Here is a 17687-nt window from a genome sequence, read left to right as displayed (position 1 = left end):
CATAGTCCAGATCCAACCTCCCCAGCAAACGAAACGCGGTCTTCACAGATACGGCATCCACAAGGCATCGCACGAGGCCAGATACTGCGGGTTGACGGCCTTGGAGATCAGATCGATGGTGGTCTGGTTGGCGGGCAGGTTGCCCTCGGGGGGACTGGCGAGGCTGACGGCGCGATTGACGATGACGTCGCTGTTGCTGTAGACCAGGTCGCGCAGCTGTGCCACGGGGAGGGTACCGCGGTGTTGGGCTGTCGCCCAGAACATCATTTCGTCGCGAACGAAGATGCTCAGTTGTTGCTCGAGCTCCTGGCGCGGTTCGGTGAGGCACCGCGCGATGGCCATCAGGGCGCACGCGAAGAGACCCTCTGTGGCGATCGGTCCCATCAACGTCTGGATGTTGGGCGTGAAGCGGAAGGGCACCTGCTCCGGGTTGTAGAAGAATGCCTTGGCCGGGTTGATGGCCGGGATCAGCTCGGTGCCCCAGATATCGCCCGTCGATCGCGACACCATGATCTTGTTCGGATACCGGTTGCCCATGTGCATCACGTACGTCATGAACGCCACGGCGGCATACTGGTAGGCGAACTGCCGGCGGAACAGCCAGAAGTCCGAGAAGTTGGGGTACGTCTTCTGGAAGTAGTCCAGCACAACCGTGCTCGGCACCCACTTCTCCTGGATGGCAGTGAGGATTTCGGTGCGAAGAACCTGCTGCTGCTCCGGAGACCGCTGGGAAGTGTCAGTAATGGTTCGGGAAGTGATGAGGGTGGGTCGGCTTACATTGTGTTTCGTCTCGGCCAACGACCGCATCTTGTCCATCGTGAAGAGCACAGGCTCGTCCTTGTTCATGCCAACCCGTCTGCAGTAGTCTTCAAAGATACCCTGCATGGAGATGTAGGACGGATCGTCGCGCACCAAGCGAATATGGGGAGCCAGCGGCACCATGAGAGGCAGATGGAAGTACAGATTGCGACGGCGGCTCTCCTTGCGCTTGGCCAGAAGACCGTTGAAGATACGGAACAACTGCAGAATCCGCTCTTCGCGTCGGCAGTGTCGAGCCGCCGGGTGTTGGACGGCAAACGGATGCACACTACCATCGTGGCCACGGATCTTCAAGCGACGGTGGCACACGCCAATCCCACGCACCAGATCGATATCAGGCAGGAAGCGATCGATACGGACAAAATCCTGGTTCTTGTCCTTATGCAGGAGATACTGTCCGGGGACCTCCACCTCCTCAAACTTCAGGAATCGGAACTCCGTGAGATGAGGGGAGTACGTCTCGAGGAACTGAGTCTGGGGCCGGCGGTCGAGTTTCTCCTCGAACTTGTCACGCCAGCGACGCAGCTTCTGGATGTACTCATACATGGTGGGTTTCTTGATGACGAAGTCCGCTTCGAAGGACTTGCGAATATGCGCAGGGAGGATGGTCTCAGCGAAGCGCGTGATGTTCGCCTCCGTAGCAGCCGGCAGCTTAAAGTCCTGCGCATAAGACCCTGGCATGCGACCAACATACGCCAGACCGTCGTTCAGCAGAGCGACGATAAGGCGGTAGGCGTCCTCGTCCGGTGGGCACTTGAAGTTCTTGTGGATCTGATCGACCATGGTCTCCATTGAAAGCGCGAGCAGCGGGAAGGCTGTCTTGAGTCCAGACATGATCTCGTCCGAGTATTCCCAAGGCTTCTTAAGGGGCTCCCGTTCCGGCTCGGCTCCAGAAGTTTGATTCTGCTGGGCAGTGCCATTGGGGATGGGAACCTGTCCTGGCACCTGGAGGTTGCCTGGTTGCTGACCTTGAGGTGGCGGAATCTGCCCCTGGCCAAGGGTGGGAGTCTGGCCTTGGACGGGCGTAGAACCCGGCGGTTGAGATTGACCCTGGGCAGGAGAGGACTGGGCCTGTCCGGGCATGTTGAGCTGCGGGCTCTGGCCCTGTGGCAACCCCTGAGGCTGCGGAGTTGGATTCTGCTGGCCGTTGACCAGACCGCTCTGGCCCTGCACGGGAGTGGAAGTATTGGGATTCTTGACCGCAGCAGGCTGCTGAGGAGACCCATCCGTGACAGAGGGCGAAGACTTGGTATGCGGCGAGGCCAGCTGCTGTTGCTGTCTAGCACGGTTCAGCTTCTCCTGCTTCTGATCATGCTGTTTCTTGATGTTCAGCATGTCTTCCCTGTTGGTGCGGAGTAAGAAGAACAGCGCCTGCGGGTACAACTTGGCGATCTTCACCAGGATGGCCTTGCAAAGGCGGGCCTCCCGATGCGACAAGCTTGTCAACAACTGCGGAATGAACGTAATCCAATACCACACTGGGGTGTCACCCTTGAACTTCTCAAAGGCAGCAGCAATCTGTCCTTCTTCGTTGTCCAAACTAAGCAGCCACAGGATCCGACTCAGCAACTTCCTGGTCTTTGCACCCTTGTACAGCGGGGCTGCTTCGAGGTAGCAGCTCACGGCGTTGCTGGCGAGTTCCAGGTCACTCGGATCAGCCTTGAACCGCTGATCGCTGTACTGTCCCCACTCATACCAGGCCTTGCCGAGCCTCAAGTCATAGTATAACGCGACACCAAACGCTTCGTTCGCCTCGTTGACATGGTTGAGCTTGGCAAGGAACATGCCCTTCAGCGTGTAGAACTCCGCCTTCTGCTGCGCGCCGAAGTAGTTGAGGTTCGTGTTGTTGATCACGTCCAGCCCGCTGTTGAGTTCCTTGGGGTTCTGGTAGTGGCACTTGGCCTGCTCTCGCAGCTTCAGGAACGCTTCCTGGATTTCGATATTCGGCAGCGTGTAGATGCGGCTCAGCTGATTGATGCACACTTCAGGCATCTGGTGCTTCCGTGCGACATGAGCAAAGCGGTTGATAATCCACGCCGTCTCATGGTAACCCCGGTACGCATATGAGTTGCTCGCCACATTGTTGGTCTGCGGAGGCAGCAAGCCCAGATAGGTCGCGTTGATAAGCTGGAAGATGTGCTGCCGCCAAGTGACAAGGTCCTGCCAGGCATTGATATCGTCCCACAGGTTCGGGAGACGGTCTCGCCACGTGCCCAGTAGCAGCTTCAGCTCAGCCGATTTCGTATCCAGATTGCGTTCATTGGTCTGCGACAGACTGACGCAGATGTGGCTGGCATCATGAAGCTCCACCAGAAGCTGGAAGTGCTCCAAGATGGGGATGTGCGCATTCGTGATCCTCTTAGGCAGCTGCAGCCACTTGCGGATAGACAATTGGATCGACTCATCGCAGACGCCGTTGAATTCTTGAGTGCTGTTCTCTTTCTTCATATGGCATTGAAGAAGAGCCATGAACGCCTGGAAGAAAGTCCGCCTCGGGGTAGGCGCATCGGACACGGACTTGATCAGAGACTCGAGCTGCTCCCGGTTGCCCTCACTCTGCCAATTCTCAATGTTCCTCCACGCAGCCTCCAGAAGCAGATCGTTCAGGTTTTCATGCTTAGCGAAATCGCTGAGAATCTCCCACTGCTGGAGCTTCTGCCCGCAGATAAGCCAATGGTCCTCCCACAAGAAGTATTCGCCTTGTGAGAACGGCATCGCCCCAGAGCGAGCTTTGATTTGGGCATTTTCATAAAGCTGTTGTCCCTTGTCCCACATTCCCTGCTGTTCATAGGAAAGTGCGGCGTTGGTCTCAACGAACTTGCACCGACGCCGCCAAGTACCGTAGAAGAAATCTTCTTCTTGTAGTCCTGCGTAGATCTCAACTAATGCGTCGAGATTGCTCTCGCGGACCGTGGGTGTGTCGATCAATGGGCTGATGGCGGAGTCCTCCAGGTAAATGGCAGCTGTGTACCACGCATCGTAAGTGCGAGTGAGATACTTCATGACATGCGGAGGGACCTTGAAACGGGGCTTGGAGCGAACAACGCCTTCGAGTAGAGCTTGGATAACATTCGGTCGCTTGTCCAGCTGTCTTTGATGATACTCGCGCGTGAGAAGTGTGACCATCCCCTTCTCCAGATCGATGCGATCTTCCCGAGACAAGATAGACCAGAACATGGGGAAAAGACTAGTCCACAAGGTGTAACTGACGTTGGGATCGGTATGCTGCAACTGGCACAGCGGCTCCATAAGATCGCGAACCTTGACGTCACCGATGTCGGCGACGAACCGCTTACGATCAGTGATGAAGGTTTCCAGCTGTGTATCAACCATGACATCTGCTTTCCTCGAGTCCTTCTCCGCATTACTGTAGAGGAACGAGAGCGGAGACAGAGTGAAGTCGTCAGGATGCAGCCTGGCCGACCCAGTCATGTCAACGCACCCCAAAAGCAGATGCGACGCCTGCGCCAGCCAGAAAGAGTCCGCAAGAGTGTCCCAGTTCTGACAGGTCAACACATAGCTTAGCCGGGAGCTGGCAAGACGGGTCAAGCTCCGATCGAAAATATTCATAAAGCGGTTGCGCATTTCGACATCCTGCGCCCGTGTGCCGATCAAGAACGCGTGCTCCAGCCGTACAGTGAGCTCCGTCCTCGTGATCTTCGAGTCCTCGTAAATTCGGATGACCAGGTTAAGGAACTTTTTCAACATCGTCTTATCGGTGCGTGTCTCGAAAAGCAGCATCTTGTGCAAGACGGCCGTCTTTTCTTTAAGAGTAGGCCAGGACTCGGTAGAATGGAAGATCCACTCTTCAACCATGCCCAGGATCTTGCTGCAAAGCTTGATGTTCTGCGAACGCTCCACCAGCTGAGCGAGGACACTGAGGAACGGGCGTCGTTGCTCGCCGAGGTGAGACATGCGGACGGAGATCAACTCGATAGTCTTGAAGATCAGATCGACGCCCAGCTCAAATTCTTGTTGATCGGGGACACCTTCGGCGGGTCTGCCTCCGGGAGTTAATTGACCCCCATTCTGGGTGGATGCAGCCACATGCTCCTTTGCCAGTTTCTGGGAAAACGCCTTCATGACCTGGGGGATGTGACCATCCATTTCAGCCGGCTTGCTCTTAGACAGTGACCAGAGAATATTCAAGCTCGAAACATAATTGTTGGCGGAGAGCGTCTCGGTTGCAATGGCGGATAGGTATGCGACGAATTCCGACGGCGAGTGCTCAATGTCCATGGCGTCCTCATCTTCCGGTTGATCATCCGGAAGCGCGTTCAGGACACGCTTGATTGGCGGGATCAACTTCGGACTGATATCCATCTCATCCTCAAGCCCATGGAGCGAATCTTGGATCTCTGGGTTATCAGATCGTAATGGCTTCTCGAAAAGCTTCTGAATGACCGGCACACGTGCCACGATCCAGTCATCCGGCTTGTCTGCTAACAAAACGCGCAAAACTTGCAGCGCATTGATCATACTCGTGGTATGCTTGTCGTCCGGCTTGTCCGCCTTCTCACCAGCAAGAATGGGCTCCATGACCTTCTGATACAGATCAATATCAAGATCACCCCAGTACTCCGGGGACAGGAGGTTTCTGAGTAGATAAACCGCCTTCTTGATCATATCGCCTGTTTGCACCGGCGGCTGAGTCTTGGCCGAGGACATTTCTCTATATCGGGTCGCGGGAACAATGAACCGCTCTTGGATGGTCGTGATGAAGGTAATGAGATATTTAGTCAATGCGGCCCGGAGGTCAGCAGGAACCACATAGTCACCCCGCTCGCGAGCGGAATGGGGTGTCGTGGCTCCCATGGGAGAGGCAGAGGCAGTGCCTTGCTCGTCGATTTTGCGCTTCTTGGCATTCGGCGAGTCAAGCACACCATTAGGCACCGGTGGCTGGCTCTGCACCACTCGTTTCTCTTCCCAGTGCCAGATGAGGTTGATAAGGTTCAGCGCAAGCTTCTTACTATCATTTGATGAATTGGGCGGGGATGCAATCTTGATCAGAGAAGGAACAATGAGAGGCACAAAATGCTCGCGGGACTCGTAAAACAGGTCGGGTTGTCGCACAAGGAACTGGAAAATGCTCATGACTTGCTGTAAATTGGCAGTCTCCTCCGCCAGGATGCGACGCGGCCACTTGGCCCACAACGGATATCGTACATCCGGTGCCTGGGTGTTCAAAGACACAATCCTATTAGGGAGAACAGGGGCGAGCACATCCAACGCCTGGGTGACAAGAGCTTTGCCTTCATTCTGGTGCGCTTTCAAAAGAGCAACATAGACCTGGACCACAATCTTGAAAGGAGTCTCGTAATGCGCGATAAAGTAGCTGATGAGAACGTAGGCACCATACTTATTGATAATGTCCTCCAGGCGAATGTAGTTCCACGCAAACTTGATGATGTCTTTGCGCGAGTCCTGCACTGTTTGAGAGTGGTACTTGATCAACAAGGCCGACAGTTGAAGCAGCTCCATCCGTGAATGATCAACACCAGCCTGGCTAGACTCCTCGCTCAGATCCGACAGCTGAGGCTTCCACAGACGGCTCTGGATGAACTCGGTCATGCTCTTGTCCATCAACTTGGGGCTGTTCGCGGGGCTGTTCCAATTCGCCTGCACATCCATGGCGAAGATGGGATTGACAAGGTTTCGGAAGGCAAATGTCTTCATCTTCTGCGAGCACGAGCGTTGGCCGTAGAGATCAAGACATCTCATAATCACCGAGCGGCGGTAGTCGATGGACTCGTTGGTGATTATATGGCTATAGATGAATCGCGGGAAGGCAAGGGTGTGCTTCAATTCATCTGCAGAAAGACCATCCATAACCTCGAAAAGGAAATCGAGATCCTGTACCGACTCCGATAGGTAGGTGGTGAAGATCTCCATCAACTTGTCCTGTGCTTGCTCGACCCTCAAGCGTTCGCTGGCGGGAAGCTTGTCATTGCGCAGCTTTCTCTCCAGATCCCGTCCGAAGGTGAGGAGCTTCGCCCGTAGGTCGGCATGCGACACCAGCCAGCGTTTCGTGTGCTGGTGTGAGCATATGGAGTGAACCACACAGATCCCATTGATAGCTGCGGTGTTCTTGGCCTCACCCACGTCTTGTCCAAAAGCAGCTGATGTCAATGCATCCGTGTCTGCAACAACTGCCGCACGGAGTGCTTCGCTTTCCGGGTCGTCCAGGATCTGCCCAAAGAAACGGCCGAAACGCTCCTCCTTGAAGCGAGCCAGGAAGAACGCCAGGCTTTCCTTCGGGTAACGGTTCAGGTATTTGACAAGGGGCTTCCGGAAAGGACTGTGGGAAGTTCTCCGGAGTGTTTCTTCCAGTTCCAAAACCTTGTTGACAAGATGCTCCATGAATGACGTCGCAGCCGGCGGGAGAAGATGGAAAATATTGAAGATGGCCGCGACAATCTTCATGGGCGGGCTCTGCTCAACGAGACTAAAAGACACCTTTTGCAGAATCGAATCATCCGCGATGACCTTCATGTGGTCCAGAAGACGCGCACCAATTTCAACCTTGAAATAATTCGTCAAAAGCGTTAAAAGGCGAGCAAGACCATCGAGGCCCGCAACGCTCAGCCGCTTCGGATCTTGGAGGTTCATCAGGATAGGACGTAGACCATTCTGCAGCAGATCCTTTGGGAGTTTGTTCGTCTGCGTCAAGACATCCCGTAGACCAGCATTGGCAGCTTCGATCACCTCCGGCGATCGTGAATAGAGAGACTTGAAGAAGACGGAGATGATTCGAGCACGACTGCTGTTCTGCGCGGGGTTGGCGAATTCCTGGAAGCTCATTGCCATCGACAGAAGCCGGAGACAGGCAACACGCAAATTCACAATCATCTCGGCGTTCTTGAACTCGTTCGGTTTTGGCGCAAGGGATTCATCATCCGCATCGGCAAGTGCCAGGGACTCCAGCATTAGGCGATTAAGGGGGTCATTAAAGGTCAAGATATTATTATGGAGACTCAAGCAGAATGTGATGGCATCGATGAAGCCAATCTGCGTGGCGAACGGCAGAGCGCGAAGGGGTTTGTTGAAGATGGACTGTAATAGACGATCTTTAACAGGGAAGATAAGCTCATGGACTTGGCATCCGAGGACTTCTGCCATGGTCGAAAAGCTCAGGCGAGAGGCCTCCCTAACATACTTGTTCATGTGACTAAGATCAAATACGAAGGAGCCGCAAAGGGAGTAGAGACGACCCTTCTCATTCTTGAGGTCATCTTTGGAGGCGTTCTTGCAGCACCGCTTCAAGATCAGTTCCAGGGTCTCTTGGGCCCTGATCCTCGTGCTGGCTGGAAGGTCGGGTGGGGTATCCTTGATGACATGCATCAGCGCGCGAACGAACTCGAGCTGCTTTTCAAAGATCCAAGTATCGCCGAGGTCAAGGTCGGTCGCGAACAGGTGGATACCGAAACTACCACCTGCCTTGGTGAACCATTCTTCGCTATAGCAACTATGGCAGAAAATGCGACCGAGATGCTGGAAGAAGGGAAGCTTTGACGCGCGATCTGACGACCCGAAGATGACGACAGCGGCATCCTTCATGACCTGCATGGCCGCTTGACCACTCTCACGGACGCAAGGGGAGTCAGAAGACAGCGACTCAACCAGCGCATCAGCAAGCAGTCGGGAGTCGAGGTACACAGGACCCTCGCCGCTAGACACATCGAAAGGCTTTCGGCTGTGTCGGACTTGAGCCAGGGCCCGTCCAACTTCAACGATAGCAAAATGCTTGCAAACATCAGCCACAAAAGCTGTCGCGGTCTGCTCGAGTTCAGGGACAGTGGTGGCAAATATGCAAGCCTTTAGGAGCTTCTTCAGGGAACCTTCCTGCGCCTGCTTCTTTGGAATCGAACTGGACCTCTCGGACCTTTCCATGATGTCGGGCATGCCGGTGGTTTTGTTCTCGAACAAATCATTGGCGCCGAGACGAATGAGCGAGGCCAGATCCTCGGGGATGGTTTCATAGCCGATGTAGAGCTTCAGCTGCGAGGAAACCATGCGGAAGGCCTGCTGTTTATAGAACAAGCTGGACGGCTTGTCCGGATCTTGCGGCGCCTTTGTCGAGGCAGTCCTGGGATTTTCCATCAACTTGGCAATTGCAAGATCAATGCCGACTGCAATTGGGAAAGGTCGTTTTTCACTGGGGCCGATAAGCTTCATGTCAAAGCTTGGAGCATCATCCGTGTATTGCTCAAACGACAAGTCAGGGGGGTGATTGAGGAATTTCCTGTTGCGCCCGCCAAGTTTGCCCAAGATCCTCATCGTCGTGTGCGCATGGAAATGATTATAGGGGTGGGGCCGCAAGTGATCCCAAAGCGCTGTCATCAATTCATCCATTATAGGCGCCATAATTGGGTCGAGGTAGTCAGCCGTGAGATTGTCCACGCAAAGCTCAAGGGTTCTCAGCCCCTGTCCGACGAGGTCTGAATCTGCCCGTAGCGCTACCACGATTGGCCGCATAAGATAGCTCAAGTGCGGTAACAGGTGGCTGAGGCGGGCAGGCACAGTAAGAGTAAGCTCGACGTAAAGATCCCGCTCTTGAGGCTTCCGAGCAGCAAGAAGAAGGTTATTAAACGTCTCGAGGAGCATCTCTAGCAGCGGGAGGATCTCTTTATACAGGAGCTCAAAGCGGCCGCCGCCAATGCTGCGGAAGAGGGAGCGCAGAAGGAGAAAGTAATTCATGGGTTCCTCGGCGGTCACCGAAAGCTCAATACACTTGGTGACGATCTTGGTGACATGAGGATGCAGGACTTGTTCATTCTGTGCAGAGAAGAGGGTCACGGCCATGAATGACAGTTTGAACATCCTCAGCAAGATTTTCGCCCTCGTCATGTCAGCGGTTCCGACTTCATGGATACGTTCCATCAGGTACTGGAGCACCATGCCTGAGAATGCCGGGGATGTAGCTTCGCTGGCGAGGAAGAACTGCGGTAGATGGAGCAAAGCCCCGTGGTCGAACATGAGCTCATGCAGATACGGGATCTCCGAATGGAAGACCTCGTAAAAGGTCGCCGTGTCAATGCAGTGGAAGACAGTCCCAAAGCTCTCCAGAAGCTCCTTCTCCTCTCGTGACATTGGAGCCGTGTATTGGCTGGCAAGGAAATCGAAAGGAGAAGAATAGTTCACATCTGGCGGCGACTGGTCCACGCCGTAGTACTTGAACACACGGGCACCCTCATGGAAAAGCTTCTTAATGACGCGCACTTCCTCGGCGTTATATCCATATGAAACCTCTGCCCAGTTGATCGGGACATTATTCGGGTCGATCTGGATATTATCGGGGTTGCAGTTCTTGAGCTGGTGGAAGATATTCTTCAGGCCATTGATGAGGTTCCTGAACAAGAAGATGTTGTCAGATACCGGGTCCCCACCACGATCACGAGGATTAGACGTCTTGATCGGTGAGGCGGAGAAGATATCAATCTCATCCCAATCCGGGGGATGGTCCTTGTCAGCCAGATACCGCTCCGGACAAGGCTCGATGTCCTTCTTCGTCTCCTTGTACATCTTTGAAACCTTTACAGCGTTGTTGAACTGGTGGTTCATGGATGCAAACTTGTCACCGATGGCATCCAGGATCATGATCAAGAAGTAGCGTGCCTCACGCTTATCGTCCAGCTTGGAGATCTTCTCCGCCATGTTCAACAGCAGCTTCGCGCTCATTGTCTGGAAGCTTGTACCGGGGAAATCATCATGCAGGTTCTTCGTATACACCTCGACCGTACGCCGGATCTGGTCGCGCGACAAGTGGTCTCGGACATGGTGGATGAGATCCGCCAGCATGCTATAAGCCAGAGGCCTCATCGTTTCGTAGACTGTGAGGCCGTCGCCAATCAAGGTCCGCTCGTCAAGAAGCTCGTCGATCTTCTCCAGGAAGATCTTTCGGTAGTTGAAGTTGATAATATGACGAATGGCAACGAGCAGTTCCTTGCGGGCGCTGGACTTCTCCCGGGGGCAATCCTGGAGAAGACGAACCACGACCGACGGCAATGTAGGTAGGAAATCCTGCAGCTGCTGCGCATACACCCGTAAGAGGTAGGCCAGGAAGCTCATGGTCTTGACCTGCGCTGTGATGAACTCCCCAAACGCGGGACGGTTCTTAATTTCCCGACACACGCCTGTAAAGATCTTCCCTTGGGCGGCGGCTTCCGCATGAGCTTTCTCCTGCGGCTTGGCTTGGAGAAGCAATATACTCTTGATAAGCGGCACGAAAAGCTTCACATTGGCGGCAACAGAGTTGCGGTGCGTTTGGAAGATGGAGACGACGATTATCGGGCATTCTGCCAACACCTTGAACGACTGCATGCCCTTGAGCAGGACATTGTTGGCATGCTGGTCCGGTCCCAAGTCCGATACAGACGTGGCGGGGGAGCTGGGTCGCGGGGACTGGAAGGTCTGTGCTATGGCGCTGGGGGTTGACGGCATTCCCGCGGGCGTGGACTGAGTGGGGGTATCAAAAGTATCGCGGACGACCTGCTCCATGGTCTGGAACATCTCCTGGATGAGCTCTAAGAACGGTTGCACCTGAAGAGCAGTCGCCTTGGGTTGGTTGCGCTCCACATCCATGATGGTCTTCATACAGAGAACAGCATTCTCTTCGTTCTCGATCCGGACCAGATCCATCAACAAATCAACCATATCCGCGGCGTAGGGTTCCACATCGGGAGAAGCGACGGGTAATCGGTGTAGTGTCTCGAGAATGCAGTTGCGGAATTTCTGCCGGCGAGACGAGAGTATCAGCTGCCATCCATTGAACCAACCAACCCATCACCACCACCGATCAACAGATCGAACCCCAACACAATACGCACCTGCTCAACAGACATCGTGATGAACACGGGCTCACCCCGCAAGATATTCTTAAAGACGGGCCATAACTTCGAGAGGAATATCGGATAGCTCGCACCCGAGCACAAGGGCTCGATATTATCCCGTAATTCGACAGCGACATTGGCCCTAATCTTGATATCTGAGTCACAAAGTCAGCAAGGACAACAACACACCACCACCGGCGCGACATCAACTGGGAAGCAGAAGCTCTCTGCAAGCCAATCGACCGCAGGGCGCAGCGACCAACATACCAAGCTGCTCGTCCCCCAGCTTGCTAGCATAGATATCGATATTGCGCTCCATAGTTAAGAAACCCCTCCGGGGGGAGCTCCTCAACCCGCTCTTGTAGAATCAATTAAACTGCCAGGCCACACGGCCGGCCGAGGTCGAAAGCCAGCACAGTAGTTTCCGTAGATGGCGTGCGCATGCGGGACAGGCAACGGAGGAGGGAGGGCGGAGGCAATAGTTCGTTATTCACCCGGCGGCGGAGGATGCTGCATCAGGCAGGGCAACGGAAATGCTTAAAACCGGGGGGGGGATGTTTTCAAGACATTAAACTCCCTCGCTGGAACGGAATGGGTATAGGAAAAGAAGAGAAGATGTGAAAGTCGAAGGACAACGGGTAAGGAGCGGAGCGAAGAGAGCTGCCTTCGAGACGAGTGGAGAGGGAGCAAGTGAAGGACGGAGATGGGCAGACTGCGCGCAAATTGAACGCCTACAAATCGAACCCGAGCAAAAGCAACAGGGCAGAGAAACGCGGGTATCGCAGAGACCCCGAACAATACACTAGGCCGTATTAGGAAGGTACGGCCTTTAATTGATCCTGGCCGACTGGCGCGCGTCTATAACCTATCCCGCGTCTACTCGACCTATCTGGGGTTTGGGTTCCCGGACCTGGGGTCATCGACAGGGGTTCGGTCGCTTAAGGGCACGTGGTTCCCCTCTCCCCTTCCAGAAAAAAAGTAGGTGCCAAAAAGCCGAGGCATCAATCATGTCATTGTCTATGTGGAAGGGTGGAAGAAGACACGGGTATGCCATGGTCTCAGAAAAAAAAAAAAAAAAAAAGTAAAAAAATTAGAAGAAAAGGACAAAGAAAATGAAGACAGAGAAAAAATTATCGACATCAATGTCGATGAAGGGAAACGCCATTCGCACCCGTTTTCCAGACCCGAACACAGTTCTAATAGTCCAAACTCAAGCGTCCGCTCAAAAAATTGCGGACTGAAAAACAGCGCCGCGCGCGGAGAGAAGAATGTCAAAAGCCATGTACACATAAATGAAATGAACACATCAGAAAAGAAAAGATAATAAAGGGGGGAGGAAATAAGAGAAGTTAATAAAAAGGGGGGTTGGAGAAGAAGAAGAAGGGTAAGGAGGAGAGATGAAGGCAACACAGGGTGGAACCGGGGGTCGAATCGTATAGTCCGTCAATCCACGAAAACAAGGACACTTCCATCGCAGTATGGTCGATGTTCCATCGCCGTGGAAATGCAAGGGGCTAGTTCTTTGCAACCCCGTCATTATTTAGTCGAGTTGCTTCGTGACAGCATCACGGCAGATCCAGAGCCGGATCGTCGTCGGGTTCGAATCTCGCTGCCGCTACCACTTCGTCGCCTTCTAGCACCATCAACGGAGCCCCGGCGCGGTCTCTGGAGTAAACGGACGTTCCAACGTTAGAATCACGCTTGCTGTCAACCCGAAATAACACGATCTTAGCAAAAGACAATAACGAAACACGAAAAGCACGCTCCTTGGACAGGAGGGAGCAAGATTGTAGGCAAAAGAGAACGGTCGCGGGCGGGGGGTAACTAGAGATCAATGGAACTAACCGTGGCTGGCACCCCCCGTCGATCCTTGCTAGAGTTCGGCTCGTCCAGCTTCAGAGCATTAAGGCGTTTCTGGCTGTCTTGAGTGAGGGCATCGACATCATCCAAGTGGACCGAAATTTCCGCGCTAGAGGCGCTGGGAGCCGGGGCAGGCGCAGGAATGCCATTCTTCCTGTCCTGAGCCTGTGCGGCGAGCTTCTCCCACCGGCTCTGTCTCTCCCGCTCGCGATGTTCGGCGCTGTTTTGCCGCTCGTTGTATTCGTGGGAACATTCATCGAACAGGCGGGGGTTGATTTCCATGAACATCTTCATCGCATTGAATACCATGCTGTGGATGGTTCTAGGGGTTGTTAGTGGCGGACAGTCAGCCCGGGCGGATCGGGACATACCTATTCCAGTGGCCCTTCGAGTTCTCGTACAGCGGGGCGAACATGATCGGCAGGATGGTCTCGACATTGTCGCTAACAAGGTTGCAGAAATATTCGTTGTTCCAGAAGTAGAGTCCACGCTCGGCAACCTAATAAATTCAGCAACAGACTTAGACCAAGGGGTACTATGGGGGATACGGACCTGGAAGTGCGGACTAGCCACCGACTTGGCCAGTTGCTGGAACAAGGGCTCTTGGACCTTGGCGAACTCTGCCGGATCCATCACTTCGAAGATGTCCTCGACCTCATTCAAGAACATCACTTCCTTGGTGCTGTTCGTCTTAGGCCAGTAGCGGAGTAGGCCCATGACCACCTAGGATGGGTCAGCAAGGTGGTTGCGGGATTGGAGCGCGTGTTCCGACGACGGAAGCCTCACCTCTTCTGTTAGGGAAGAGTCCTTCTCCAGGAACTGAACAATACAATAGGCGAGCTGCGGATGATACATGCTCAGACTCTTGACCTTGTGCAGGGGAATCAATACACGCGTCAAGAAAAGCTTGTGCTCCTCCTTGAGCGGCAGGGCGAAGCCATTGATAATCGACCCCAAGATCTCCAGTAACTCGGCAATCCCGTTGAAGCGCTCGGTCTCGTACGTGAATTGGAAGAAGACGTTGTTGATGGATCGACGGATATACGAGCGCAGGTTTAAGAATTTTCCGTAGATCCGATGCAAGGTGGTCTTAAGGAAATCCCGCTCCCGGGGATCTTCCGAGTCAAAGAGCTCCAATAACTGCAACGCGGTTAACAACACAGCCCATGGGGGTCCACCGCCACCCGAAAGCCTACCTGAAGAACGAAGTGATGATCGATATACGCTTTCGCGATGTTCGTGTTGAAGTCCTGACTCTCGATGAACCGCAGGAAAAATTCGTAGACCACCTGGATGTGCGGCCAGGCGACCTCCAAGACCGGCTCGTCCTCCTCCGGGTCGAACGCCTCGCCTTGGGGCGTCACGGGCGGGGGGATCGGCCGGAAGAGGTTCTTGGCGAACATCTCGACGACGCGCGGGTACATGGGCTCCGTGATGACGGAGCGGTTGTTGGCGACGTAGTCCAGGAGCTCATGGAGCGCCAGCCGCTTGATCTCCTTCGACTTCATATCCGCGGTGGGGTCATTGAAGTCGAAGATGATGTTGCACTGGTCGATCTTCTGCATGAACAGGTCCTGACGGCGATTGGGGGGGACCTCGTGGAACCCCGGGAGTTTCTCCAGCTCCCGCTGACGCTGGTCAGAGATGTCGAAGCGCGACGAGTGCTGGCGCTTGGGCGTCCGGATCCCTTCCGACAAATCCTTGGGGGTCGTTTGCAGGCGATCGAAGACGTGAGACTTCCGGGGCGGAGCGAGATCACCGGGCATCGTCTCTGCGGCGCCGGGGGGAGGGGCATGCTGTGCGGGAGCGACCGACAATGAGCATCACGATCTTCAACCCGGTCGCACATCCTCCAGACGGCGGATAGACGGGGATCAGGGGGTGTGGAAAGAAAACTCACCGGACCGCTGGGGCTAATGACCAAGCTCGGGGCCACTTGCTGACCTTGCTTGGTGGGAGTGCCTGGACCTCCATTATTCACAGGTTGGCCAGCCACACCGGCGCCCTGCGGGATGGAGTACTGACCTGCGGGAAAGGCCCCTGCCTGCGGAGCATTATCCGGCGACTTCCCTCTGGTATCGTTCACGGATGTGGAGGAGGAGGTCGGGGTGCCTTGGTTGGGAGAGGAGGACTGCTGAGCATGGTGAATTCCGATGGAGGCTTGGTTCTGGGAGTTGGCGTCCTTTTTCTTCGAGGATTTATTCGCATCCTTTGCCCTCGACAACTGCTCATGCTGAAAGGGTGTTAGTCGGGAGGAGGCGAAATCATGAAGTTGAGGAGATGTGGCCCATGAGGTCTTTTGGCCCGGTGGGTGGTGGGGAGGGGGGCGGAATGGATGGGACGAGGGATGAAGCAACCCAGACAAACTCACCACTCTCTGTCTAAAACCCTTCATTGTCACGGCAAATAGGACCGTCACATGTACTCAAACGAGAATCTCGATGCCAGTGCAGCCGGAAGCCACACGCGAGCCGGCGGAATTGGGAGGTTGGGAAGTGCGGAGGGTCGTTCAGGAGAGCCACGGCGGGTCGATTTGTTTATGTCGGGGCCTGGGGCATGACCACATAAGTATTTCCACCACAACAGCACCGACGCAGAATCCGGTCAAATCGGATCGATTGAACAGAGATTATCCGATGAATAAGCACCGAACCGATCGGGGAGAGGGGGGGGGGGGGGGGGGGGGGAGAAGACTGGTGGGAGGGAAAGGCAGTATCAAGGAGGGAGGAAAGCAGTAGGTAAAGAGGGCGGGTGGCAGGCCAGCACCAACACCAGCAGGAGGGCGGGCGGGAGAGCGAGCGAGACTCTGCGGACTTTGGGCTGTCGACACAACCACCCAGACACCGACGACGGGGGAGGACGGGTGGAGTTTCAACCGGGCGACCGAACGCGACGAAAGGGAACCAGAAATTAATCGCAAGTATTCAGACTTACCTCAGGATGAAAACCAGCTGGATAGGATTAGGAGACAAAGAGGGAGAGAGGGAGGTCAACTTTGGAGGGAGAGGATGTTTAGGCGCAGGGGAGCAGTTGAGCCAAGACGGTCCAGGGAGTGGTAGCAAGCAAGTCGCAGCTAGTAGTACTAAGCACCGGAGCGTTGGTGTACCTTCGTACCCGAGTAGTCAATCGAAAACACCGTGAGTGCACTGAGTGGTCGGGGAGTGGAGTGTAGGTCAGGTCGATACCTTCGTAGTATTTAGTTGGTTCAATCTAGGTCGGCGGTAGGCGATCGTCTTCCGTGTCGCTTAGCGGCTGGGTTGGCTTGGACGAAGCGGGGGGGTTTTCCTGGTCAAGCCTCCGGGGATTGTTCCAGCCAGATTTATATCCACCGGAGAAAGGGGGGGGGGAGAGATCACTTGAGACAGGATAGAAAGATGAGGTTGGTTTGTCCACCCGGTGGGGTTATTACCGTGGAGAGAAAAAAGAAGTGGTGATTGAGAAAGGAGGGGGAAAGGAGAGAGAGAGAGAGAGAGTATTGGAGTGTGGCTGAAAGGCGCTCGGACGTGTGGTTTAGAGAGATGGATTCGAAGGTTTTGAATGGTTGTGATCAGATAATTATGTTAATCATAATAAGCCCATACTAGGATCAACAAAAGTGTCCGATTTATAGACAGCCCAGGCTAATAGGAAGGGAGAAGGATGATTTCTTATATCGTGGATTACTGGGTACGTGGTATTATTCCAGGTGTTCAAATGGGGGTTTTTATTCGTCTGGCTATGATTAAAGTCAGGACCCCTCCTACTTCCTGTAAGGGGCCCTTCAGCTTTGCCCATCTTACCGGACCGTCGTGTTTGAACTGGAGTCGAGACCATCCCAGTCCCAGTCATTTTGAATGGTCATACTGCCAGATATACACCTTTCTCCCTTTCGGTCCTGTTTCTTTTCATTTTTCCATCCGCGTTGGGTCACGTGTTGCATCGAGTTGAAATTGCTTACCTCATCATATGAGTAAGCCACCCATCTTTGGAGCTAACGCTATATGGTTAGTGCTCTCTTGGCGACATCAACTGCCACTGGATCCAGATCTATTTCTACTGCTATATTCCGTGTAAGATAGAAGAGATTTATATGCTGATACCTGTGGGACACTCATTATTGATACAATCAGAAGAGTAAAGAGATTAAAATAGCAGTACTAATTAATACAAGGTCACGAGGCACGTCACGCCGTCGCTGCA

General features: G+C 54.2%; 1 protein-coding gene across 1 annotated transcript; it reads right to left on the bottom strand.

Annotated features, from left to right (window-relative positions):
- Positions 1–42: 42 nt before the first annotated feature.
- On the bottom strand, positions 43–15903 carry P168DRAFT_237638 (histone acetyltransferase TRA1; the record flags this gene model as incomplete). The annotated part of the gene is made up of 11 exons (XM_024833567.1): positions 43–726; positions 778–11550; positions 11646–11803; positions 11916–12006; positions 13506–13830; positions 13880–14007; positions 14061–14231; positions 14295–14648; positions 14705–15304; positions 15409–15741; positions 15880–15903. The coding sequence occupies 11 exons, from the start codon at positions 15901–15903 to the stop codon at positions 43–45; spliced, it is 13641 nt and encodes a 4546-aa protein (XP_024692390.1).
- Between the last annotated feature and the right edge of the window lie 1784 nt (positions 15904–17687).

Source organism: Aspergillus campestris, assembly GCF_002847485.1.
Source record: "Aspergillus campestris IBT 28561 chromosome Unknown P168scaffold_7, whole genome shotgun sequence".
Lineage (NCBI taxonomy): Eukaryota > Fungi > Ascomycota > Eurotiomycetes > Eurotiales > Aspergillaceae > Aspergillus > Aspergillus campestris.
This window is presented reverse-complemented; position numbering and strand designations above follow the sequence as displayed.